Source organism: Pempheris klunzingeri, chromosome 1 (assembly GCF_042242105.1).
Source record: "Pempheris klunzingeri isolate RE-2024b chromosome 1, fPemKlu1.hap1, whole genome shotgun sequence".
In the NCBI taxonomy this organism is placed as follows: domain Eukaryota; kingdom Metazoa; phylum Chordata; class Actinopteri; order Acropomatiformes; family Pempheridae; genus Pempheris; species Pempheris klunzingeri.
Window position 1 is genome coordinate 36,569,895 of NC_092012.1, and position 27,834 is coordinate 36,597,728.

General features: G+C 45.9%; 1 protein-coding gene across 1 annotated transcript in view; it reads right to left on the reverse strand.

The window, feature by feature from the left end:
* LOC139206547 (potassium/sodium hyperpolarization-activated cyclic nucleotide-gated channel 3-like) overlaps positions 1 to 27,834 on the reverse strand; it is a 59,920-nt gene that overhangs the window by 17,057 nt on the left and 15,029 nt on the right. Inside the window, exons 2-4 of the mRNA XM_070836266.1 lie at positions 23,062 to 23,485; positions 9,850 to 10,011; positions 5,764 to 5,982 (exon numbers count right to left, since the gene is read on the reverse strand). Coding sequence (XP_070692367.1) covers positions 5,764 to 5,982; positions 9,850 to 10,011; positions 23,062 to 23,485 — 805 coding nt within the window. The remainder of the gene's footprint in view (positions 1 to 5,763; positions 5,983 to 9,849; positions 10,012 to 23,061; positions 23,486 to 27,834) is intronic.

Here is a 27,834-nt window from a genome sequence, read left to right on the forward strand (position 1 = left end):
ATTTCTCCCCCTCTTGGGAATAAAGTCACAACTCTTTAAGTGCAAATGCAGTCCCCCTCTTACGACTATTTACTGTTTTTTCCAAAGGTCTTGATTGTGAGATTGAAGTGGGGGAACAAAAGATCTCTAGAGTCTCTTCACTCTCAAATAATCAGCTTTGGGCCTCTTATTAACTATTCCCCAAAGAGCCACGTTTAATTGCCATGTGTTAATTAGAGATTTAGATTGGAGGGGCTGCAGCACCCCATCGCCATTTTCTTCTGAAGCCGTTTGGGACCGGCATGCCACAACACGCTACTTGTGAACAAGTCCCTCCTGGGCATCCCTGATTTCATTGTTAACCACCAACAACAAACAGAACATCACTCCATTGTCCCACGCTGAAGGAGAGCAGTAGCACACGGCTGAGACCTGAGAGGAGCAAAGAACTTCTTTAAAGTCCATACGACAACATGGATCACAAGTCACCTACAAACCAGTGAAATTATCTGTTCTGGCTGGTGTCCCTGTGCATCCTGCACACGTATGCTTCCCCTGTGGGGGGCCACAGGGACGGAGGAGCAGCTGGAGCGGCAGCCCTGTTGCACAGTCACATGTGGAGCCATCTTGTGCCTACCATCGGGAGAGATGTAATTCTCTTTGTGAGATAATGGTTCTCAACATGCCTGAGACAAGAGGGAGGGATCCTCAGGGGAATTTGGCAGACGATTAACCCGAAGCTCACAATGCTTTAGACAGTGGAGCAGGAGAACTGCACTCTGGGTAACGCAGGGCTTCAGAGGGGGAATGAGAGATGCCAGCAGATTAAAGTCATCGAGTCTTTTGTCGTAGTTTGACTCGATTAGTTAAGCTGACAGTCAACTAGTCATGTAGGTAATATATCAAGCAACAAATACCAAACAATGGATGGTTCCAGGTTTTCAAACGAGGGTACTTGCTGCTATTTCTGGTCACTGTCACTGTAAATAAAACAGATTTGGGGGTGGGTGATATATATCTGTGGGAAATATATCACACAGAATATATTTCATATTTTTCACTAGTTTCTCATTTTATAATTAACAATTAATCTTTTAACTAAAAAATATTATCACTGCCAGACCAATCAATGATGAAAGTAGTTGTTTGCTGTCGCCCTAAAGAACAAAAAAGAAAATGATCCATGTTGGCATCGGTTGAATGAGATCATGGCTGAGGGATCAGGAAAATTGGGCAGTGACATACTAAATGTTTTTGTGACAGCCTATGTATCTGGGAGTGGACGTGGAATAATATCAAAATTATGCAAAAATTTACAGAACTCCTCAAACTCAAAGCCTCAGCATGTTAAAAGTAAATGGGAAAGAGAAGGAGGAGTGCAAATATCTGAGGAAGAATGGGAGAATATTTGTAAACTACAGTGGAAAACTACTCATTCACACAGCTGGAGGGAATTTGGATGGAAAAGTACCATGAGATTTTTTATAACTCCTGCTCAAAAGAGATATCAAGGTGCTGGTACAAATTGTTGGAGGTTATGTGGATCAACCGTAGCCAATCATTACCACATATTCTGGGGTTGACCGAAACTCACACCCTTTTGGCGAGAAGTTCATAAATGTTTGGAAACTGTATTTCAAATAATTATTCCATTTGACATTTTCACATTGTATTTGGGAGCGGTAGTACTGTATATTCAATCTGCAGCAGACAAATATTTAATGAGAATATTACTGGTGGGAGGGAAGAAGACTAAGAAGTGGTTACAACCAGATGCTCCAACACTAGATTGGTATAAAATTATACACGATATTTACATCATGGAAAGACTGACATTTTCTATAAAGATGCAATCAGAGAAATTTCTGAGATGGTGGACAAAATGGGTCGGGTATATTGGTCCACGGAGACCAGACTTGCTTTAATTACCCTTCTATAAAATATTGATTCTACAGAATTGCCAAATAGATCGGGTTGTGAGTGTACCTTTATGAATAGATGGGCGAGAGTGACAGCTTCTTTGCTCATTTGTTTTTTGGTTCAGAAATGCATACATTTGTTTAGAATATAATTAAAAAATGACAGGGAAAGCAGAAGCTGAAAGATCAGTATTATTGAAACATGTCTTGGACTACTCAATGATACTTGTGTAGTGTATACCGTATGTGTATGTAGATGTGTGTAATATCTGAATGTATTGAATCTGACATGAATATTCACTGTGTATGATCTCCCTGATTAAAAAAAGAAATAAAAAAAAAAAAAAGAAAATGATCCATGTCAGAGCCTCACGTCATGTGGTCCACACACGTGGACATATTTTAATAATGGGTGTAAATAGACGTACTGAGAGCTTGTGATCGGATCACCTGAGACGCAGGTTAATGTCAGGTCAGGGTCACTGGGAGGAAACGATCCTAGACGTGTCCATTATTCAGATCTCACACAGACCCAACATCCAAAATGCTATTCTGACCTTGACTCTGTTTCCATATTTTTAGCAGAGTGAAACTGAATCTAATAATCAGACATTTTTCATCTCAGTGGGGGGCCACACTTCAGCCTGTAGTATTTAGTGAGTTTGTGGGGCCCTGTGTAACAGTTAACGTGCTGCCTGATTCATATTTAAGAGCTCATTTTAGTCTGCTTGCTAGCTCCTGACAGCCTGGGCGTTTATCACATGGTGCCTCATTGTAACAGAATTCTATTCAGGAGAGATTAAACTCAGGCTTTCTGATGATAATTTCCTCCATCTTTGACAGGACAGCTTCTTCCACGCCTCTCCCATTCAGTCTGTACACTGAGATTCCTTCATAAGCTGATTCTCTGCCCCCCCCCCCCCGAGGGCTTTCACTGAGCTGTTGAATATAACCGCTACCTGGACACCACCTCTGCATGCCAGCTGGACAGATGGCCTCTCATTTCAGCCATACTGCTTCAGCCATAGGAGAGCTCCCCGCGCTACGTTTTACAGCTCATGTCCAGTGGATGAATGTCACATCAAAACCAGCATGACAAACTTAAATGTGGCGATGGCGCCGCTTGGCTCAACGCTGATCCTCTTCTGACTTCGTTGACTAACTAAACAGTGGCCGGTATCTGCCTTCCGTCCCACTGGCACAGTAATGAATTAGTGTGGTTGCCCATTGGCTGCCATACACAAGCCAACCATAACACAGCTTCATGCAACCAAAGCTCATTGTGTTTATGAGCATTTATGCACATTTTGTAATTACTGTGTAATAAGCATTACAATTAAAACACACAGCAGTGATTGAAAAGAGTGCACAGTGTCTACATTGCAGATAAGTAAGTCACAATTCATGCTAATTCACAGACTGCGAGTGGATGCAAATGATACGGCTCTCTAGTCCTTTGACAGCATCTTTGGAATATCAACAGCACAAAAACTCCAAACTGCAAAGTACAGAGATCCATTTCAGCTTCCAGCAGCTGACACAAAGGAGGCTTGTAACATTTCCAGCTTTTACTAATGAGTCAAAATGTCTAAATCCTCATATTTCACAGTCTGTAATCTGCAACATCAGCTATGTGTTGAGTCAGCAAATGCCAAAAGTGTAAACAGAGTGACTCTGAACACTGATGCTGATGAACAAAGGCAATGGGACAAGATGAAAAGTCCAGTTTATGGCTAAGCAAACAGCCTTTTTATGTAATTCCGTTTCTTATAATGTGGTACAAACATACACCAGCTTTGATGAGAATGAAAGTCTCTGTGTGTTTGGACACCCTGAGACTGGCGGTGTGACTCCAGTAATATAATGTATAATATACAAGTATGCATATAAAAAGATTTTTTCCTATTTGATAATTCAGAGTAGCGTACTGTTTTCTGCTCTGCCCGGTGTGTGCCACAGCCCTCTCTGGGTTAGAGACAACAGACCTGTAGCAGTGATACAGGATCACCTCAGCCTGGCTGCTCTCAGAGATGTGACTCTATAGGATGTTACATAGAGCCACTTGTGTGCTCTACCTAATGAGACAGCACACAACCACTCAGGATAACAGACAGCTGTGGACGATACCTCTGTGTGTGACGGCAGGCTGGACACTGCTCTGTTGGTGGCGTCTCAGTTAGCAGATTTCTCTCCAGGCTGCTTCCCAGCAGACAGGAACAGCTGTCCCTGTCATGGCCGCCCAGCGGCCGTCTGAAAACGGCCACCTTTCCCCTCAAAACTCCAGGGATTGACCAGTGGATTGTCCACTCTGTGAGTGCATGGATTATAGCATTAGTCTAACACAGAAAGGCGGAGTGAAATCTCCAGGAAGCAGATCCCATTGTCACAACACTGATGACAAAGAGGTTTATGTCTTTGAAGGAACTGACCCTGATAAGCAGAAAGGAGGAGTGGGCATGTCAGTGTCGTAGAAATGAGAAAAGAATGTGGCTCCCACAGCCAGATGAGCATGTGGGAAGATAAATGAGAGAATCTGCACTCTCTCAAATTAATTGCAGTCTGCAGTAATAACCTTTCTGCAGGCAGGCACCGTGGGAAGCTGGGGAGCACAGGGGAGCCTTTTTAGCTGGCTGGGGGATTCTTAAGGCGCCTCAGGGGGGGTCCCAGAAACAGCAGCAAATGGCTTTGGTACCACATGCTGACTGGTGCGGAGACAGGCCAGCTGTTCACTCCACTTGGCAGCAAAGCATCTTTAAAGCAGAGCAGCAGACGACTGGAGCATGCTGAGGGGGGAGCTGCCTCACTCCTTTCATTAATCAGATACTCACATCACATCAGCCCCATCACTCATCTACTTCTTGCATGCTTTATCTTTTTGGATTTTTCCCCTTTCTAGTTGGCGAGAATCTGGTGCAAAACTCGTCTCTTTGTTACTCAGCCCCAGATTTACGAGGTATTCATTTACCCAGTGTTTGAAGATGTAGCAACACACACCCGTTACGTCAGCTAATCTGTGGCTCTGCTTGTCTGCCGGGGCCTTTTCCTCTGTACTCTTTCACTCCCTCTCTCCCTCTCTCCCAATTTTATTCTGGTGGACTCTCTCCCTGGAGGTCATCCTCTCCGGTCTCCTCCTCGCCGCAGACGATCGGCAATGTGGCAGCCTGGCAGCTCGGCTCATTATCGCCCACGCGGGGTCCACAGAGGGCACGGTACTGTGGAACACGGCTCGGCCTTCACAGCCAGCTGTCAGGACTTTCCTTCCACTGAGCCTTGGAGGTCTGGGGTCCTCTTTCTGTACGGATGGTCCACAGTAAAAAAAACAAACCTTTGGCCTGCAGGAGCTGTGGAGATATGGGCGCCTCTGGTTGTCTGTCCATCCCATGCTACTGGATGGATGCATGCCACATCCACTGCTAACAGCTAATTCTGCACACTTTGATTGGTGCCAAAGTGTGAACAAATAGAGGCTACAGCTAACTGACTCCACGGCAACATTATACATCCTTTTACAGATTATTATAGGAGCTGTAGTTCCAAAAATAGGAGTATGATTGTTCAAAGTAAAACAAAGAATGATAATAGGAGTGACAAAATGTTGCACTAGCTGCTAGCTAAAGCCTTTAGTTTAGAGGATGACGGTGCTTGTTCTCCCCTTTTAGAAGAGCTATGATAGATATAGTGTGTAAAGTGGCTGCACAAACATGAGAGACGAAGTTCAATCTAGGGGTGAATTTCAGCATTAAACAGCTAAATGAAACCAAGCCCTGGGCTGAGGACAAGCCAGTGTCCTCCCTAACCACCACTGTCTTGTCTTCAGTCTACATCCAAACAGCACAGCCATCAGAAACGTGTCATCTCCGCTCACCTTCTCCTGGTACTGCCGTCGAGATGAGTCCAGAGACTGGATCAGTGCTGTGGCATGGCCCACAAACATGGCGTAGCAGGTAGCGCCCACAATCATGCTGAGGATGGTCAGCCACACGTCCGTCATGCCCACGGGGGGGTACATGCCGTACCCAATGCACAGCATGTGGCTCATAGCTTTGAAGAGCGCGTAGGAGTACTGCTGTCCCCACGTGTCGTTCTGGGGGAAACAGATGAGAGTTAGGGTGAGGACTCTCTCTCTCCCTCTTATAAGGGTGTTGATGGTACAGTAGAGGTCAGCTCACACACATACACACACATTCACGCCAAACGAATGGCAGACTGTCTCGGTTTGATACAGAGCAGCTGGCAGGGTGAAACATAACGTTCAATATGCAAACATTTGGAGCAAGCAGACGTTTGGGCCAGAGCCTGAAGCAGAGCCTTGAGAATGAGGATGGGCGGATGGAGCCTGAGACACTGGAGGCTGGCACGACAGTAAGTAGGTCAGCTATTTAGAAAAATGTGATTTCTCTGTGAGTTTTCTCATTAGTAGATAAATTGCCCCTTTTCCTTTAGATCCCGTGGTAGTTCATGGCAAATCAATATCAACTCTCTCCTGGGGGTGACATGTCCAAATTGCTTTCAAACTCATTTCCACAGCGGAAAAGCAGAGACAGATAGCGATTTTATTAGTGCCCTCCTGAAAAGGTAGGGAGCAATGACCCAGCAAGATAATGGGACAGCTACTGTAAAAGGAGACAAAAAAGTCTCCTAATGAGTCTAATCAGAGCCAAGCCAACCATGACCCAGTCAATACTAACAAACTCTTTGTCTACCAGGTAATGTGAGCAAAACATGAGGAGCTTTCCATCAGAGAGCTCCCTGCCCCCCAGGCCTGAATTAAGTCACAAAGATATATTTGTTCTTCTGTCATATTGAGAGCCATTCTTCTACGTAATGCAATTAATTAGACCGTGTTTACTGTGTGAAACGCAGCAAACTCCATTTTGATGTTAATGAGAGGCTACATCCCTCACACAGGATTTTCAACAAAGTACATTATCAGAGCTCCTCCTCACATCTCAGCCACTCCGAAATGCACAGGGCAGATCAGAAACCCGGGGAGCCAGCCTGCGTGGAAGTTTTAGAAGCACGATACTGAGCTGTAACAACAGCAAAAGTGGAATATCATGCCTAAATATAATCTAGTCAGAGCTGCCTGACGAGACATTGATGTGAGCCCGTCCTCCAGAGTGGCTGGGTGGGAGCTATTAAAACCTCTAAGACACAGAGGACTGGGTGTCTGGGTTGTAATGAGACTTAGTAAAGGTTAAAGTAGGGTTTACTTATTGGGGACATGTGAGTAAAGGCAACATTTATCTGAAAATGTTTGTCTTTGGTGAACGTCTCATAATGCTGTGCAGGACTAATTAAACCTGCCCGCCATGATGCTACATGACATGTTTAGTATTTCTGCATCTGTAGTGTGCATGAGTTTTCAGAATAACAAAGATATTAGCAAAGCAATCATGACCTTTTTTCACTGCTGCAGAATAAGACATGAAATCAGATCTTAATCCATGCATACTGTACTGTACCTTAATGATGACCACAGTTTACATTATGCTGCCTGACAGCTCAGCCTTATGTAACTTAAAATAATCCCCTTCGAACCTGGCTCTGTGCATAGCAAACTGGTGCCGAAATACACCTTTCATGGCCAACAGAAACATACAAATGGAAGAGGAACCGTGTGGTACAGCGTGGACGGTTACCTTCGTCTTCTGTTCCAGATAATTATTCCAGGTAACATAAGGACCAAGACGTCGGTTAGTGTAGGGGGTGTTCAAAGAGGTTTGATGCCCAGTTCTGATCTGTCCCTGAGCAGGGGTGTGTGTGTGTGTGTGTGTGTATGCGTGCGTGCGCAGACAGGTATGGAAAAACAAGCTAAAATTAGCTAAAGTGTGAAACATCTCAAGGGACAGCGGTTTGCAACATCTGTCGTTTCTTATGATTAAATATAACAAGTGAGCACGTCAGGGAGGCAGTGAGGCGTGATGAACCAAATATATCATACCTGGAGCGATGTAACTACTCATGTGACATCTGCTCCGGCACGGAGGGCCGAACATACAGCTGACGAGAAGCCGGCTTACATAAAACTCAGAGCTGGCTTTCTCCTCTGAGTTGTTTGGGTGTCATAGTTTAACAACACGTTGATTGTGTAATTTTTCTGTTATTAAGTGTAGGATTCTGTCTGTGACTGGATTTATTAAATGCTATATGTGCATACAGACATATATAAATAGAATTTTCAGCCTGTATTGTTGTATTATATTCGAACGCATTTTGCACAAAGAAAGAGAAGAATGGCAGTGATCACTGTACAGACACTAAACACCTGAACACAATAAACTGACACAGGAAAACTTGCTTGATTTAAACATTGCCAATAAATCTCTTTGATCCAGGAAGCTTTTATTCCACCATGTGGACGTCTTTTAGTTTTTAATTGAAATGAGTTCCTGACCACACAAAAGCCCAAACCACAGCCTATCGACACTGACATCAACGTGCACCCTGATTAGCCATCAGATAGGGATCTCCTTAAGGTTCAATATACGTTGACTTATTGGCATGTTGTACTACAGAGAGGAGCTCTCACTGATGTCACATTGATCCCTCCTGATGGCCCACCACAGTCCTGACTAAGTCAGATGCCTCTTGAGACACACTTGTTTTAACATGTCACGTTAACAGGAGTCCGTCAGCAGGTGTGACACGGTCGCTTCAACAGAGGCTCTGTTTTAACGACAGCATCATAAGAGCACAGCAGGAGAGCTCAGTGGAAACCCCCAACATTCAGCCAATACTGAATAAGGCCATCTGTCCTCTTCAGAAAACCTGCACAGCCTCACAGTGTCCAGCCCTTCACAATATGGACAGATGTGGAGAGCTCCAAATAAATAACACCAATCAGCAAACTGAATAAATGTGGGCAAATGTAGCAGATAAATATATTTGATTTAGGGCTTAAAATGACAGATCCTTCCCAGGATGCAGCAGGATTGAGACAGACATAATGTGATCCCTGCAGGCAGGACATAGTGCAGGAGCCAGAGCTTTCAGCTATCAGGCTCCTCTCCTGTGGAACCTCCTTCCAGTCTGGGTTTGGGGGGCAGACACCCTCTCTACATTTCAGAGTGGGCTAAAAACCTTCCTTTGTGATGAAGCCTATAGTTCAGGACTGGATCAGGTCTTGGACCAGCCCCTAGTTATGCTGCTACAGGCTAAGACTGCCGGGGGACTCCCATGATGCACTGGGCTCCTCTCTCCTCCTCTTCCTCTCCATCCTGATGCTTCATGTCTCTTTAATGTCCTGGTCCTGGTCCTCCTGCTGTGGTTCTCAGGTTCCCATGGATCCTGGTCCTGGTCCTCCTGCTGCGGTTCTCAGGTTCCTGTGGATCCTGGTCCTGGTCCTCCTGCTGTGGTTCTCAGGTTCCCGTGGATCCTGGTCCTGGTCCTCCTGCTGCGGTTCTCAGGTTCCTGTGGATCCTGGTCCTGGTCCTCCTGCTGCGGTTCTCTGGTTCCTGTGGATCCTGGTCCTGGTTCTCCTGCTGTGGTTCTCTGGCTTCATGAATCACTGCTGTGGATCGTCAGCCACCAGCACTTTTTACTGATATTAGTCCTGTCATTATTATTCAGATATTAACTATTGTCGTGTTTTTCACTGTTACCATATTCCTATTGTCAGTAACATAGTTGCTGTTGTTTATTTTGTCTCTCTCTCTCGGACCCCGACAGAAAGCCGCCCCCCCTCTGAGCCTGGTTCTGTTCGAGGTTTCTTCCTGTTAAAGGGGAGTTTTTCCTGCCACTGTTGCCTAATCTAATATCTGATGCTGCTCATGTGGGGATTCTTGAATCTTTAATGTTGAATTCCTGAATCGTTGGTTCTCTCTCTTAATTAAAGAGTTTGGTCTAGACCTGCTCTTTATGGAAAGAGTCTTGAGATAACGCTGTTATGATTTAGCGCTATATAAATAAAGATTGATTGATTGATTGATTGATTGACGACAGAACTTACCACCATCTTATTTTTGGACACCCAGCAGTCAGCGGGGAAGTCCTGCAGCATGGGCACCAGGAACTGCAGGCAGCCGTCCCAGTGGCACAGCAGCAACATCATCCCGATCAGGTTGACGATCCTCACCATGGCGCTGGCCAGGTCATAGGTCATGTGGAAGATCTGACGGGGAGGGGGCAGGACATGGGTTAGGGTTAGGATAGGATGACTCAACATACTGATCGTCAAATCCCTGAACTGTGTCTAAAGATTACAAAACACACACACACACACACACACACACACACACACACGTCCTCCAGGGAGGGCGAGCAGTGACTTCCCAGGGTGTGTGTTGAGGGAATTAGACGAGGAAACCACAGCTGTTTCCAGTGCAGATGAGCGGGTGGATGCAGATGTTGCTGTTGTGAGGCCGGTCCTCTGGGGAGCAGAGCTTTACCTCCTATCTGCTCTCATCATCGACCACTCAGCCGAACACGATGCCGGTTAAGAGAGCAGAGGGGACTGTGAGAGCGTTCAAAGGCTGGGTTTGTCCATCCTGACGAAGAATACCTTAACCCTAACCTTGCAGGACCTCTGGACGCTTTTATGTCCTCCACCATTCAAAACTGATTCATCCCAGACAGCTTTTAAGGACAGGTGACCAAGCAAGCATGTTCGATCTTTATTCCTCAGCATAAGATGATGAGGAGGAGGATGAAGACATATTTGCCACCCACACATTTGTTTTTGTGTGCGTGTGTTCAGGGGGAGGCTGCCAGGGACCAGCGTGGCGTTTGTCTGGGATAGTGTGGGCGCTGCTGCACCATCAGATCACATCAGTGTAGCTCCATCAGCGTGAAGCCAGAGGTGTGGAGGAGGAGCGTGGATGGAAACATCCCCCCTCCCACTCGGTCCCTCTCCGCCTATCTTTGGGCTGTTGTTCAAAATCTTTGGCCTTGGGCACTTTAACATCACCTCAGCTGAATCATTCGCCCAGTTGCACCTTTTCTCACTCGACCCACCGTATCCCCTAATTTTCTACACCTCTGTTCACATCTGCTACTATTTGCTTTTTAGCAGCCAGTCGTCTCCTTAAACAAGGCAGTAATTATGTTATTTTATCTGATATGAAATGTTGTATGATGTCAAACGTCCTGCTAGAGCCATGATGTCATTCTGTAACATGAAAGTGTTAAATTCAGTCTGTGGAGAATGAATAAATCATCAGACATTTTTTCCATCTCCCACTTTGAGCCTGATATATTTTTCATTTGTGAAATCGTATTTCCACACAGGAAAGGGGAGCCGGATGAAACAAAGGCTGTTTCTAAATCCAGAAAAAAACTTGCTAAGTAATGAATGAATTCAAATACAAAAAATCCTGTGACATACAGGCCGGACAAAAATGTAACATGTGTTGTTTACATTTGAAATGATTATTTGAGACTCTGGCGTTACACATTACATTTACCCTCAGGCTCTCTGCTCATTTAATGTGAAAATAACCATATTAATAATAATAATACATTTTATTCATAATGCACTTTTCATTGCAAAAATCTCAAAGTGCTACAGAGGAATAGAAAGAATGCATAAAAACAGTACAAAACTACACAACACAATACAGCAACAATAAATTAAAATTAATCAAAGGATTTTTTTTTAAAAGAAAAGTCTTCAAGCCTTTCTTAAAAGTCTCCACAGACTGTGGAGCCCTTAGATCGTCTGGGAGAGTTCCAGAGACGGGGGGCAGAACACCCGATCATCCATGGTCCGGAGCTTGGTTCTGGGGGGATGGAGCAGGTATCCATTTTGAGAGCGGAGGTTTCGGGTGGATGATTGCTGGGTGAGAAGTTGCTAGAGGTAGGACGGTGCATTGCCATGGATGCACTGGTGGGCAAGGAGAGTTGTTTTGATTGGATCCTGAAGGTGATGGGTACAGAGGATGGGTGTGATGTATTCCTGTTTGCGGACTCTCATCAGGATCCTAGCAGCATCGTTTTGGATGTGTTGGAGCTTTTGAAGGCTCTTGTTTGGAGTCCCGATGAGTAATGCATTGCAGTAGTCCAGCCTGGAGGAGGTAAAGGCATGGACTAGCTTCTCTGCATCAGCCAGGGTGAGGGTGGGTTGGAGTTTGGCGATGTTCTTTAGATGGAAAAAGGATGGTTTGCACAGATGTTTGATGTGGTTGTTGTATGACAAGTGAGGGTCCAATCTCACGCCAAGGTTGGTGACTGCAGGTGAGAGAGAAATGTCCTGACCAGAAAAGGTGATAGTGGTTATGGGAGATGATTGGACCTCATGAGGGGTGCCGATGAGAATGGCTTCTGTTTTAGAGCCGTTTAGCTGGAGGAAATTTTGCCCCATCCATGCCTCTATCTCCTCCAGGGAGGCAGTCAGTGTGGTCAGAGGTGATAATGACGTAGATGACAATGACGATAGTGGCAGGGCAGCGGGGGGTGTTGAATCAGTCCTGAGGTAGAGCTCCGTGTCGTCCGCGTAGCAATGAAAGGAGATGCTGATGACTCGACCAAGAAGGAAGCATATAGAGGGTAAACAGGGTTGGATCGAGGACAGACCCTTGAGGGACACCGTAGGCGACACGAAGGTCCCACACCTTGCACCTCCCACAGAGGTAAGAAGCAAACCAGTCCAGGGCGGAGCCAGTGGTGCCAATGTCGCAGTGGAGATGGTTGAGGAGGACGGTCGACTGTGTCAAAAGCTGCGGACAGGTCGAGAAGGATAAGCAGCAAGGGAGATCCAGCATCAGCTGCCCATCAGGAGGTCGTTAGTGAGTCTGACTAGAGCAGTTTCTATACCTGACTGGAATTTTTCAAACAGATATTCAACATATGTCAAACGTCTCAATGCATCTGTTTATTTATTTTCCCCTGACTTTTCTTTATCCTCAGGGGCTCCAGTAAAGGACGAAACTTAAAGGAGCATTACATGGATTTCACACATCCAACAAAAGACAGGGAGACACGCTGTCCCCTGCTCTGTTTGCACTCAGCAGTAGTGAGGCCCTGGCTGAAGCTATCAGCAGAATCCACAGGTACATGGTATTCAGCACAAGCTATGCCAATTTGCAGATGACATATTGTTATTTATACAATGCCTCCTGTCTTCAGTCCCTGGATCCCCCTGGATCAGAGGCAGTGATGATGATGAAACCCTCACGGTAGTCGTAGCAGGATTTTACATATCTGGGGATCACACTTACACTCCAGCACTACACAATTATTCTAATATGACCACAATAAGCTCCTTCTACTTTCTCTATTTGCTAGAAAAAAAACAGTGAAAATGAATATATAATGCCTGGAGGTCTATGTCTGCATTTACTATACTGGATAAATTCACATCCAACTTTATATGATGAAACAAAGGGCCCAGAATAAGACTGAAAACATTGTGCTCACCAAGAGACAGAGGAGGTGAAATATCAGTATTGCACCACCCAATCCAGTGCTCAGTGCTGTGGTGGAGTGGACGAAGAAGAACCAGGAGACCGGCTCCAGATAGAACAGAGTTCAGCCCAGAGGACCAGCTTGTCAGTCGTAATGAAGTGTTTGGGAATAAACTTGACATAAAGAAGGAATGGACGAGGCACACTGCAGTATGAACCGAGTTCACTGAGAGACAGGGGGAGCTCTCTTTGTCTACAGCTATTGTTATTATTACTATCATTATTATTATAGTAGTAATAGTTGTGGTAGTGGTAGTGGTAGCACTGGTAGTAATATTGATTTCCTCCCATCGATGTGGGGAGGTGGATTCAGACAGTGGGCAGTGAAAGGCCTCAGTATGATGAACCAAATATTTCAGGGCAGTAAGATGCAATCTTTTGTACAACTCCAAAATCAGTTTTCAATACCCCCAAAAATCTGTTCTGTTACCTACAAATAGGGCACTTCCAGTAGGGCAAATCCAGAGTGGGAGAAGATTAAAAGAGAGCCAACGAGTATCCAACAGCATTTCATCATGGGAACAGAAGAACACATCTATAAAATCATGTCTTCCACATCCACAGACTGTTAGAGCCGAACTGTTACTGAGAATACACCCTCTGTGTGGAAAGGTTAGAATTAAATACAGTTATTGAGGACTGGACTTGGGATGATGTGTGAATAACTGGTGTATGACTGGTACTACAAGTCATCAACGGGGCGAGTTTGATTGGAAGATAGAAATTTAATTTTTCAGGACTCTGTTGATAAATGTTTGATAAAGGTTCATTATCAGCAATACGGGAAATATGGGATGACCCAGGATCATTCACATGTCTTCTGGGATTGGCTGGTATTGCAGGGATTTTATCAATATATAAAAGAGGGGATTGAAGAAAAATGAATGAATGAATGATGCCATTGGATCCTGTGCTGTTTTTACTTGGAGAGTCCCACCAGAATGAGGAAAGAGCTTCTGCCATGACAAACTCACTGGACTCAGAGACTGAAACAAGTCTACGGGAACAAATATAAGACAGCAAAACCCCAAATGAAGACAAAGAGAAACTCTCTCAGAGTCTAAATGCTGCAGGGGTATGTGGACAGGAAAAAACAATGATGTCATCAAGGTTATTTCACCGGGTGATTGTGAGTGTGTTGGATGTGGGCGGGTACCAGGCTCAGAGGGTTGCATTATGGGACATCTTGCTCATTTTGTAAATGTAAAACGTCAGGACGTCTCCAGGTTGGATGTGGACTCCTTTAAGGAGGTAGATTTCTCCACTGCTGGAGTGCCCCTTTAACAACTATTACTACTGAGGTTAATACACAGCTGATCCAAAGTGGTTCCTGGCACTCGTTCATTTTGAATCAGGCTCTTCTTAGAGACCGTGGAGGGATGTACTGTCTTTACTGTGCACATTGTGTTAGTTATCCCTGAACCCGTCAGTGTGCTGAATACTATCCAACTCTATTTCTGAAGCAGGATAAACTCCTTTCAGTATCTCGTGGCGCAGCCTGAATGAGTCATTACTGTTCAACAATAACTGCTGCTACACTCCCACTATAGATGTGCCCTCACAAGACCTCTGGCACTTAACCAGTGTGTGGAGAATAAAGCCTATGAGAGCTGTCACGGGTAATGCCATGCAAATCTCCGGTTTGTAACCCAAACTCTACTGTCACTGGAGGAAGGTGATTCCCCTATCGCTCCTCACAGCTGCGATCAGTTCAAATACAACCACGCCAGGCAGGAACACACTCTCCAGTTACGAAAACCTGTTCCCCAGACTGGTTCTGTTCGAGGGCTGGATCATTACTAAAGCATCATTATTGTCAGGCAAAGGATGAAGGTCTGTGTATCTCTTCTCGTTTCAGTCTCCTCCAGTAAATCAGGGGAAAACAGCTAACGCAGGACGTCTGTGTACTTTAACTTTTAAGAAACATGGTCGGGACTATAGACATATACATGTGAAAACACACTCCGTTTACACACACTTCACTCCACAACTTGGTGTGTTAACATGGAGGATGATGGATGGCTGACCACACTCTGTGAGCCTGGCAGAGTTAGCATTAGCATTAGCAGGAGCAGCTTTGACTGATGGGGGTACAGAGACGTTAAAGCCTCGGAGTGATTCTCATCAGGCCTCTCCACACCAACAGCCCACATCATATCTGCATGTTTTTGTTTTAAATCGGGAACACAACTCAGATCACGTGAACTACAGTAAATCAGCACCAGTGTAGACGAGTGTAGTATCAATCAATCTTTGTTTATACAGCACCAATTCATTACAGTGTTACCTCAGACTCTTTCCATAAAGAGCAGGTCTAGACCAAACTCTTTAATTAAGAGAGAGACCCAACGATTCAGGAATTCAAAATTAAGGATTCAAGAATCCCCACGAGCAGCATCAGACATTAAGTAGTAGTACAATTTTAGTTGACCTCAGTGTAGTAGTAGTAGTATTACTATACTTTTAGTTAACAGTAGTAGTAGTACTGTTTTGACTGTTTGATTTAGCTGCTTGTTTTGCTCCAATTGTTTTTGCACAATTCATGTATTGATGAAGTTTAAATTTCTACATTTCACAGTTTCCCAGAAATCCTTAAGTGGACAGCTGAACACTGCCCTAATAAAGGTGTGTATGTAATCATTCACTAATAATCAGTCAGTGATTTATCCCACTGGAGGATCCACTATTGTTTGTTTGTACTACAAAGATGTGGTTTCAATGCTCTGGATCTTATGGATCAGTTTAAACAAATGCACGAGCTGCTGCTGAGTTGTAGCTTTGATAAATCCAGAAATCAAAGACATGCTGGTTATTTTAATGCCATCTGTAGGTGTTGTGTTTACTACATGTAGCGTGTTGATTGGCACACGCTACAGCCTCCCGTGTTTGAGCGAGACATGATTACCCTGTGATGAGTCATGATGTTTGTGTCTCAGCGTTATTTTAATCGTCCCAGATGACGGCAGATTGTGGGAGTAGGCGGTGGGCAGGGGTTAGATTTCTCACTAGACATGCCTCGACCAAAATGTCACGCTCATGCATGCTGTCATGGCGGCCGCAGCACGCGTGGAGAATGAGAAGCAGGCCGGGGAGAGGGCCGCTGGGAGCAGCCTTCCATCATCTGTCTGAACAGACCTGGAGGGCTCTGATCACAAAAAACCCCTCTCTCTGCTCCCCATCAAGACGAGCCGCTGGCTTTGTGCAGGATTACACAATTCTGAGGAATAGTTTTTTAAGCAAATCCACTGTGGGAACTGATATCACACAAGGCTCAATGAGGACGTTGAGGACCTGTCACTGTTGCTGGCAAGCCTCATTGTGCACTCAATAAAGGCCCATTAGAGCCATTCTCCCGCCCGTCTTATCTGTGGGGGCCCAGTCCTCGGCTCCGCTAACGGGTCACTGATTGGTTGATTTACCTTATTGAAATATTTTTGTATAGATGTACTAGGTGGAAATGAAAGGCATCTCACCCCCTCCCAGAACCAGGGGGGGCACACAGCATCACTTTACTGACGGATCAGTTTATCCTCCCCAACTGCAGCCCGCAGCCACCTGGGCCTCCACAGCCATAAATCTTAACATCCAACATGCCAGACTTTCTGACTGGCAGGCCTCAGCCCCATCCTCTACACCCTGTTCACCCACGACTGTGTTGCCTCCCACAAGGACAACACCATCCTGAAGTTTGCAGACGACACCGGTGGAGACGAAGCATCCTACAGGAGGGAGGTGGACACTCTGGTGACATGGTGTGAGGACAACAACCTCACCCTCAACACGGACAAGACTAAGCAGATGATAGTGGACATGAGGAAGGAGAGGAGCTCTCATCGGCCACTGCTCATCCGAGGTCAGGAAGTGGAGAGGGTGAGCAACTTCAAATACCTGGGGGTCCACATCAATGAGGACCTCACCTGGACACTGAACACCACACAGCTGGTGAAGAAGGCCCAACAGCGGCTGTATTTCTTGAGGAGGCTGAGGAGGTTTGGCATGTCGTCAAAAATCCTCACCAACTTCTACAGCTGCGTTGTTGAGTCCATCTTAACCGGCTGCATCACCGTGTGGTACGGCAGCACCACCATCACGGACCGTAAACGCCTGCAGAGAGTGGTGAAGACAGACACAGAGTCCACCGGAGGGCTGCCTCCATCATCAAAGACCCCACCCACCCCCAACACAAACTATTCACTCTCCTCCCCTCAGGCCACAGGTACAGGAGTCTGAAATGCAGGACGTCCAGACTCAGAAACTCCTTCTTTCCCTCCGCCATCAGGCTCCTTAACAGCCAATAGGAACCTCTAATAAATAAAACCTCTAATCTGCACATTCATCTGCACATTGACTGTACTTTATGTTAAGTTGCACATTTTGTAAATATATTTATATGTTAAGCAATAGCAGTTTATTTAGCAATAGTAATTTATATTTATGTTTTTATATTTTATTCTATCCTCTTCTTTTTTTTACTCTTTGGCATTCAGTGTGGATGGCAAAGTAAGATTTTCATTGTACAGGGAAACCCGTTTCTGCACTGTACACTTGACAATAAATGCTTTGAATCTTGAATCTTGAATCTTGAATATGAGCAGAGGTGCAGCCCCTGAGCCTCCTGGATGACCACAGGCTGAGGGGCAGAACTCCTCGAGTATAGACCTCGGCTCCTGTCTCATGAATCCATCTCCATGCATGCTGAGAGCAGCGTTTAGGGACTCAGCCAGCCCAGACGGCCATGTTGTGGGCATCAGAAGCCTTGGAGCTCAGTCATTAGTGCGCCGCCCAGAATCTGATTTAACGGGATGACTAATCTCATCCAAGCCACTGGGTCGTCAACAGGAGACAAGTCCAATGAGGAGAATATCCGGTCACAGTCTTATTTTTATCCCGATGGAAAGTGACAGGAGGAAGCTGACGGGGGAGTGTGTGATGGATATCTGAACGTCGTTATGTGTGACAGTGTTATCACTGGCGTTTGGTCACCGCCACCAAAACCTCTGTGTTTGTACACAGTGCTGAGTCAACATGGCGGAGCAAAACCACTCTGAAATCTGGAGTGTCTGGAGAGGAAATGGAAGCAATCAGAGCTCATTCATGGCAGACTTGATGAAAAGGATGGAAAAGAAGGAGTTTCGTGAGCTGGTGGGGGATTGGGCATCGCTTCGCTTAAGAAAAAGGGTGCGGCTGGCGTTGGTGGCGTTTGGATTAGAGTATACTCTGGGATAGGATAGGAGGGGAAATTTGACTCCATTCAGTGCAAGTCATCAGAGTAAGGTAGTGACCATAAATGTATTGAATGTTCCAGTTACTCTTGTCACTTGTGTGCAATATTGATGGTGACATCACTGTTTGTCACCTATGTGCATTACTGCTGTCAATTTGTATGTGTAATACCAAGGGTTACATTAGTTGCAGTTATGCAGTGTACGCCAACATATATTGTATATATAAAGTATACTCAGTATAGAAATGAATATATGTTTAGCATTTTTAATGTAGGTAGATCATTTTGACCTGGTCATTTTAAAAGTAGCTCACAAGCTGAAAAAGCGTGGGCACCCCTGGCGTAGGGGAAAACAGGGTCTGGTGTCACCCTGTTTCCTCCCATGTGAACAGCTCTTCATCATCATCATGTCTTCCATTAGTCATTCCTACATCAGGGGTTGAACTGGGTTTCCCTTTAATCCTGATATCTTATTTTAACAGCGAGTTATTAACCATCAAACCCATTCAGATACAGGGTGGGGTTGGCTGTCCCTGTAGTCACAATGTAATAGTAACAAGTGTTTCTAACTTTGAAGTTTTTAAAGCTGGAGATACCAAATCAGTTTTAAACTGATCAGAATCACCATCTCTATAACCCTCACTGTGTTTGTCTGTCAGGATCATCTGTGTGAATTATTCTCTGTATGAGAAGTAAAATGCAGAAATTAAATGTGTTTTATTAAAGCCGTAGTTTTATTCCAGCTCATTATGAATGTAACATCTGATGGATGTCACAGGTAAGACGACCTGCCCCACCTTATGATGAAATGATTAATCGCCACAAATGACTTTTACAAAAACAACGGCAGCATGAAGAATGACTGTGAGCCATAAGAATACTAAATGTCTCCTCCCCTCAGTGTTTAGTGAGTCTTAGATAGAAATGATCCCAACGTTTGGTACCAACATGGTGAAACGGCACCGTCTAGTTTGGTTCTAATCAGCACTGTGAGAACCGACCCGCGACACAACCGACCCTGTTCTCCCGTAAATGTCACGTCAGTGTGAGACACATTATGATGCTCCTGTCGTGTGTTTTACACAGCACTAACGTAGATCCATCCAGTGGTAACAGAAGAACTCCGATCTTTTCCCTGATAGTAAACAGTTATTATCATAAATACAAATCAAACTTCATTTATAGAGCACCAATTCTTAACAGCATTATCTCAAGACTCTTTCCATAAAGAGCATCCCAGACCAAACTCTTTCATCAATAGTTGAGTAAAGCTAAAGCGTAGACGGATTTCATTATTCATTACCACTATATCTATACAATGTCACAGAGCTGTTATGCTGCTTTGCTCCGGGGGTCCCTGGGGGTCTCTGGGGGTCACTGGGAGTCCCTGGAGGTCTCTGGGGGTCCTGGGGGTCTCCGAGGGTCCCTGGAGGTCCCGGGGGTCTCTGAGGTTCAGTGACCTCCCCACAGACGTTTTTATACCTGGTCTGTGTGGTGCTACGATGATTTGATGATTTCACAGATCTACTTTTTTATGGATACAGTCTGGTGTAACTACGGACACCCCGGCCTTCACCTGCACTCCACCAGAGCTCTGCTTCGTTATGAATGTCCATGTCTTCAATGCACACGTTTCATTCCTTTGTCTCTTCCTGGATTCCTAAAAAGCTTTATTCACTGCAGCGAGTGCACCAGAAGAGATTCTAATTTTGAAAAGTGTTCCCAGCAGTGTGGCCCTACGAGGCAGGAAGACGTGCAGCGTAGCTCACTGGGCTGTGTGGAAGACGTGTCCTCTGTGTGACTCCTCACTGAGGACGAAACAAAGCTCAGACAACAATAAACCGAAGGAATTTGTGCAGGATATTTATAGTTTGCACATACTTGTGAAATATGAGTCCAAAAATCAGATTTGCCTTTTGGAGGGCATCAGGACATCACAGGTCTGTAGCTGTCTGAGAGGAGAGCCTCATCCACGTTTAGAGTGACATTCAGCCACCTTAGGGTGGTGCAGTGTCATGGATCAGAAGGCCATGAAAGTCGTCTTATTCCTCAGCACATACACGTAGGAACAAACACAGCACAGATATAAAACCACAGAATTACCGTGATGTTCCAACGAACCAAAGGACGGTCAGTGTGAAGAGTTACCAGACAGTCAGACGGTGATGAGACACACACACACACACACACACACACACCCTGTGTGAAGTCTGGCTGTTAGTGGGAAAAGTCAGAGAGTCAGTCAGGTGCTGAGATCCCAGCGACGAGTTATTCTGCTTTGACACATGACATTTCTGTGAGGTTGCATCTGGACTTCTCTGGCACTGAGGCAAAGCTGGCCTTTCACTCTGTCTGCCTAGCTAGCATTCATCACACACACACAGGCATAACACATGGCAGCTGGCTCTGAGTTGGGTTGTCTCTCTGGTGTTTAGGTGCTATAAGCTGGTAGGTTTTTCTGTCTTTGCCTTTTCTTTCACTTCCTCCCATCACTCCGTCCTCTCGTCTCCTCATTGCTCAGGCTGACAGCTCCGTGTGTCCACTCCATTCAGACTGACTCTGGGCTCAGAGCTACAGCAGCAGCATGGATGGAGGCTTGGGGGGGCAAAGGGAGTATCTCCCAGTGATTCATTTGAACCTTTCCTCTCTTTGAAAAGGCATCACAGTGGCACTGTGTGATTAATGTCACCACACTTCTTCACACTGTTGTACCCAGAGAGCCAGGGCGGTGTTTGAAAACCAGGAAGTCTGCAGAATGGCCGTGGGCTGGTCTGGGGATGTTGTGTTTGATTGGCAATCAGCTTCCTATTCAACCTTTCCAATCCACCGTGTGAGGTCCTGCACTCAGACGAACACACACACCAACCAGCCGACGCTGCTGCACCTTCACAGTGGTGTGCAAACAGGCTTATTAATGGATATGAATTCAGTGTTGTTAGTGTGTGAATGTGACATTAGCGCAAACGTTAACACTTAAAGACAAGAACCATGTTGCTAATGTGGCCTTCAGCAAAATGACATTTAAAGCAAAACGCAGCTGAGTCGTGCATCTAAACTTATAAATGAGCACATGGTCCCACCATCCTTCCACAGAGAACTTCGACCAAGACGATGAGTCCTCGGGTTCCTTCAGAAATAAAATCTTAGGGTCTGATCGGCAGATCACATGACCTCAGGGAAAAGCTTGTTTTGTTGACTGGGATCACTTTGATGAAGAGGAACAGCACTTTGATTCAGTATCCCTGCAGGGTTAGGGTTAGGACAGACATTAAGGGTTTCCATATTTTTTTTTAGTAATAATGTGTCTGATCCCATAGATGTTATAACTGCACCATTATAGCCCTAACCTACACTAACCCAGACCCATAATAACTTTAACCGCAACCTCTTACCCTCCATCAGCAGCTTTTGTACCATCGGCTTGAGCAGACGTTCATTAACAAGTTTCTGGCCTTTAACCAGCAGCAGTCAGTGTGTCATAATAGTCAAAAAGTTTGATGTGTCATATCAAAGTACCAGACTCTCACACTGAGGCTTTGGCAGTGTTATCAGTGGTGTGTATTACACTGTAGTTATTAAGGCTCCATTGGGCCACTTATAAATGTTAGTAACTCAGAACAATAAGTAGTAAACAGTAACTGGATCTTACCAAATAGTTAGTCTGAATCGACGTGTGAAAACTGGGTTCAATTCATTCATTAAATTTGATTTATGAGGATTTATGGATCCGTCATAAGAGCAGTCGTACTGCCTAAAATTCAACGCTGTTACATCTCACTGTGTTCCTCCAACATTAACATGCTCTCTGAGCCTGGACATCCTCAGACTGGCGTGAAGCAAAGCCTCCGCCTTTCGCTACTGGTTGTCTTTAAGGAGGAACGACAAACAGCAGTTAGCTATGAAGCTCTGAGCCTCTGAGAAGTTCTCCTACCACCTAACCATCCAGAGCTTCTCCTGTGAGCTGTCCCCTACCCTCCACTGGTGGAGCGCCGGCACTCCAGTGCCTCACTTTGCACCTTTTACCTCTGAGACTAAAAAACAGGATCCATCCAGAGAGGGCAACGGAAACTTTTCTAATTATTGATGCAATTATAATCATGCTTGTACAGCAGCAGAGCGTCTCTGGGCTTGCTGCTCCCGCTGCTGCTGGATGGGCACACAGGCAGTAAATGCTAATCAGCATCCCAGCTTCATCAACTTATTGGAGGCTGGGCTGCAGCAGAGGAGCCTCTTCACTCCTCTCAGGGGTGGATGTAATCAGAGGCAGCATCTCGCCTCTGGGGGGTGCAGAGCTCTGCAAACACACTGGCCACAGCTCCACAGCATGGGAATACCATTTGGATTCTAAGTGGATTTAGGAAGTGGAGCTCTGTGTGTTTGATGAGCCTTGTCTGTCCGTCGCTATGATCTCCTCAGTCTTTTCTCTGTCTCTGCATCTCTGAGTGGAACCCCCCCATCAGAAGCACACACCACATGTACACAACTGCACACAGGCAGAAGACACACACACACAGAGCCAGGTGTGTGAGCTCCCTACCTCCTCCCACTGGTGGATGTAGCGGATGAGTCTGGAGAGGCGCAGCAGTCGTAGCAGGCTGAGGATCTTTGTGAAGCGGACGATCCTCAAGGCACGCGCCGTCTTGTAGAAATCGGAGTCGATGCGCGTCTCCACGATGAGGAAGATGTAGTCCACAGGGATGGAGGAGATGAAATCCACCACAAACCAGCTCCGTAGGTACTTGATCTTAATCTGCTGCGGGTCCAGGATGATCTCTGTGTTGTCCTCCTTGACGATGCCTGTCCTGAAGTTGAGGACCAGGTCCATGAGGAAGAAGGTGTCAGAGACCACGTTGAAGACAATCCAGGGAGGGGTGTGCTCATCCTTGAAGAATGTGATGCCCACAGGGATAATGATGAGGTTTCCCACCATGAGCAGCAGCATGGTCAGGTCCCAGTAAAACCTTGGTGGACAGACACATGGAAAGAGGCAGAGATGAGAAGAGAGAGTCAGATTCTCTGGTTAACTATCAGCTACATCCTGCCGGGGTGGAGGGACCGTTATTCCTCTGTAAAAACTCACTGAATATGATATGTACACATACTGTGTGTAGATCAGACTGTGGACACTGTGGACCAAAACACAGAGACACCTCAAAGACACGCCGTCTAAAGCAGTTCATGTCTGTCACCAAACGTGTATTGTTTCTATGAGTCACCCACAAGACAAATCAACAGACAGCAGAAACAGATCTCATCTGTAGACACGGACAGAGCAGCGTTACTCATCAGGAACATCTTTAGTGTTTCTCCTGCTCCCACAAGGGAAACGTCTGCTGTGAAAAACTAACTTGTTGTAATCATACACCAGGAATTTATCTACAAATGTCTGTGATATATATGTATGTTGACTTGTTTTCCTTGGAGAGTTATTACCTCACACATGCCCGCTGGAAAAGAGCATGGGAGCATTTGCTGAACTCAGTTCCCTGTTTTTACATCGTTCACTTTACTGGAAGTATTTATTGCTGGGCATTACGTTTCCATGGTGATGATCAATACTATCAATCCTGTGAAACTGAAAATGTACTGAAGATGGTCGATCCATAGAATGGGGGGGACTGCATGTGGTGTCTGTCGAGATACAGACTGATGAGTGTCAGTGATGTGTGTTAGTGGGGTGTGTTAGCTATCTGTGTGTCCTGTCTGATGCGTTGTGTTGTCATGGGTGGAGGTGCGACCCGCCGCGGGTTGGGGTTACCCTCGTGTGACAGTGGATGTTGTGGTGGAGGCTTCAGACACACACAGGGTGATGATGATGGTGTAATAACCTCCACACATGTAACCAGGAGGCAGCTGGTCATGGAGGCTATTTGTGTTTGGACTGTAAATCACAGCTGGAAGGTCAACGAGGGTTAACTGTTAATTACAAAGCGGACGGTGACCTCGTCCATCTTCCTGCTTGGATATAAATTGCATTGTGTGCTGCTGGGTAATTGAATCCAGATTGGCCCATTGTGTGATTCAGGGTGATGTACAGATCCATACACGGCACCATGTGGGGGCTGTGAGGGAGCAGCGGCCCCCTCAGCCTTTACCTGGGCCACAAACATCTGACTGTACATATGTGACCAGGATCAGCCTTGAGACCAGTAAGACCAGTCAGACCAGTAAGACCAGTGAGACCAGTGAGACCAGTGAGACCACTAAGACAAGTCAGACCAGTAAGACCACTAAGACCAGTGTGACCAGTCAGACCATTAAGACCAGTGAGACCACTAAGACAAGTCAGACCAGTAAGACCAGTAAGACCAGTGAGACCAGTCAGACCATTAAGAGCAGTCATATCAGTGACACCAGTCAGATCAGTCAGACCAGTGAGACCAGTCAGATCAGTGACACCAGTCAGATCAGTCAGACCAGTGAGACCAGTCAGACCAGAAAGAAGCTGCAGAAGCTGTCTGTAGGTGTCATGGCTCAGACAGGGGAGGGCTTTCTGTCTGGGTCCGTTCACATTACAGTTTATACAGGAGCAGATCACACACACATGCTGACAGGAACACATAGAACACACACTCACAACCACAGTGACAGTAATGAGGACTCTTCAGAGTAAAGGGTTCCCCTGTCCCCCCGTGTTGTAGCGTGTTCTTTTATTTAGTCAGACTTCACCACGGCTCAGTTCGCTCAGGACCTAAGACACTTCAAAGGCAGAAACACAAATCCAGGTGATGATGTGTGTTCTCCATGTACACGTGTTCCCTGTCATACGAGAAGGACTGCCTCTACAGGGCTGTCGGCCCGCTGGCCGTCCTCCACACTTCAGACAGGAACAGCTGCACGCCTCTACGTTCTGTGTGTAGGGAAAACGGTTCACATGTGGTGACCATGGTTCACATGTAGGGAGGATGGTTCACATGTAGGGAGGACGGTTCACTTGTGGTGACCATGGTTCACATGTAGGGAGGACGATTCACTTGTGGTGACCATGGTTCACATGTAGGGAAGACGGTTCACATGTAGGGAAGACGGTTCACATGTAGGGAACATGGTTCACATGTAGGGAAGACGGTTCACATGTAGGGAGGACGGTTCACTTGTAGGGAGGACGGTTCACATGTAGGGAACATGGTTCACATGTAGGGAGGACGGTTCACATGTAGGGAAGACGGTTCACATGTAGGGAGGACGGTTCACTTGTGGTGACCATGGTTCACATGTAGGGAGGACGATTCACTTGTGGTGACCATGGTTCACATGTAGGGAAGACGGTTCACATGTAGGGAAGACGGTTCACATGTAGGGAACATGGTTCACATGTAGGGAAGACGGTTCACATGTAGGGAGGACGGTTCACTTGTAGGGAGGACGGTTCACTTGTAGGGAGGACGGTTCACATGTAGGGAACATGGTTCACATGTAGGGAGGATGGTTCACATGTAGGGAACATGGTTCACATGTAGGGAACATGGTTCACATGTAGGGAGGATGGTTCACATGTAGGGAACATGGCTCACATGTAGGGAGGACGGTTCACTTGTAGGGAGGACGGTTCACATGTAGGGACCATGGTTCATATGTAGGGACCATGGTTCACATGTAGGGTGGACAGTTCACATGTAGGGTGGACGGTTCACATGTAGGGAGGAAGATTCACATGTATGGAACATGGTTCACTTGTAGGGAGGGCAGTTCACATGTAGGGAGGAAGATTCACATGTAGGGAACATGGTTCACATGTAGGGAGGACAGTTCATATGTAGGGAGGAAGCCTCACATGTAGGGAACATGGTTCACATGTAGGGAGGACAGTTCATATGTAGGGAACATGGTTCATATGTAGGGAACATGGCTCACATGTAGGAAGGAAGCTTCACATGTAGGGTGGACGGTTCACATGTGGGGAACATGGTTCACATGTAGGGAGGACAGTTCACATGTAGGGAACATGGTTCACATGTAGGGAGAACAGTTCACATGTAGGGAGGACAGTTCACATGTAGTGAATACGGTTCACTTGTAGGGAACATGGTTCACATGTAGGGAGGACGGTTCACATGTAGGGAGGAAGATTCACATGTAGGGAGGACGGTTCACATGTAGGGAGGAAGATTCACATGTAGGGAGGAAGCTTCACATGTAGGGAACATGGTTCACCTGTAGTGAGGACGGTTCACATGTAGGGAGGAAGATTCACATGTAGGGAGGACGGTTCACATGTAGGGAGGAAGATTCACATGTAGGGAAGACGGTTCACATGTAGGGAGGGAGATTCACATGTAGGGGGGACAGTTCACATGTTGGGAGGAAGATTCACATGTAGGGAACATGATTCACATGTAGGAAGGACAGTTCACATGTAGGGAACATGGTTCACATGTAGGGAACATGGTTCACTTGTAGGGAGGAAGATTCACATGTAGATAGGACGGTTCACATGTAGGGAGGAAGATTCACATGTAGGGAACATGGTTCACATGTAGGGAGGAAGATTCACATGTAGGGAACATGGTTCACATGTAGGGAGGACAGTTCACATGTAGAGACCATGGTTCACATGTAGGGAGGACGGTTCACATGTAGGGACCATGGTTCACATGTAGGGAACATGGTTCACATGTAGGGAGGACAGTTCACATGTAGGGAACATGGTTCACATGTAGGGAGAACGGTTCACATGTAGGGAGGACAGTTCACATGTAGTGAATACGGTTCACTTGTAGGGAACATGGTTCACATGTAGGGAGGACGGTTCACATGTAGGGAGGAAGATTCACATGTAGGGAGGAAGATTCACATGTAGGGAACATGGTTCACCTGTAGTGAGGAAGATTCACATGTAGATAGGACGGTTCACATGTAGGGAGGGAGATTCACATGTAGGGAGGACAGTTCACATGTTGGGAGGAAGATTCACATGTAGGGAACATGATTCACATGTAGGAAGGACAGTTCACATGTAGGGAACATGGTTCACATGTAGGGACCATGGTTCACATGTAGGGAACATGGTTCACATGTAGGGAGAACGGTTCACATGTAGGGAGGACAGTTCACATGTAGGGAACATGGTTCACATGTAGGGACCATGGTTCACATGTAGGGACCATGGTTCACATGTAGGGAACATGGTTCACATGTAGGGAGAACGGTTCACATGTAGGGAGGACAGTTCACATGTAGTGAATACGGTTCACTTGTAGGGAACATGGTTCACATGTAGGGAGGACGGTTCACATGTAGGGAGGAAGATTCACATGTAGGGAGGAAGATTCACATGTAGGGAGGACGGTTCACATGTAGGAAGGACAGT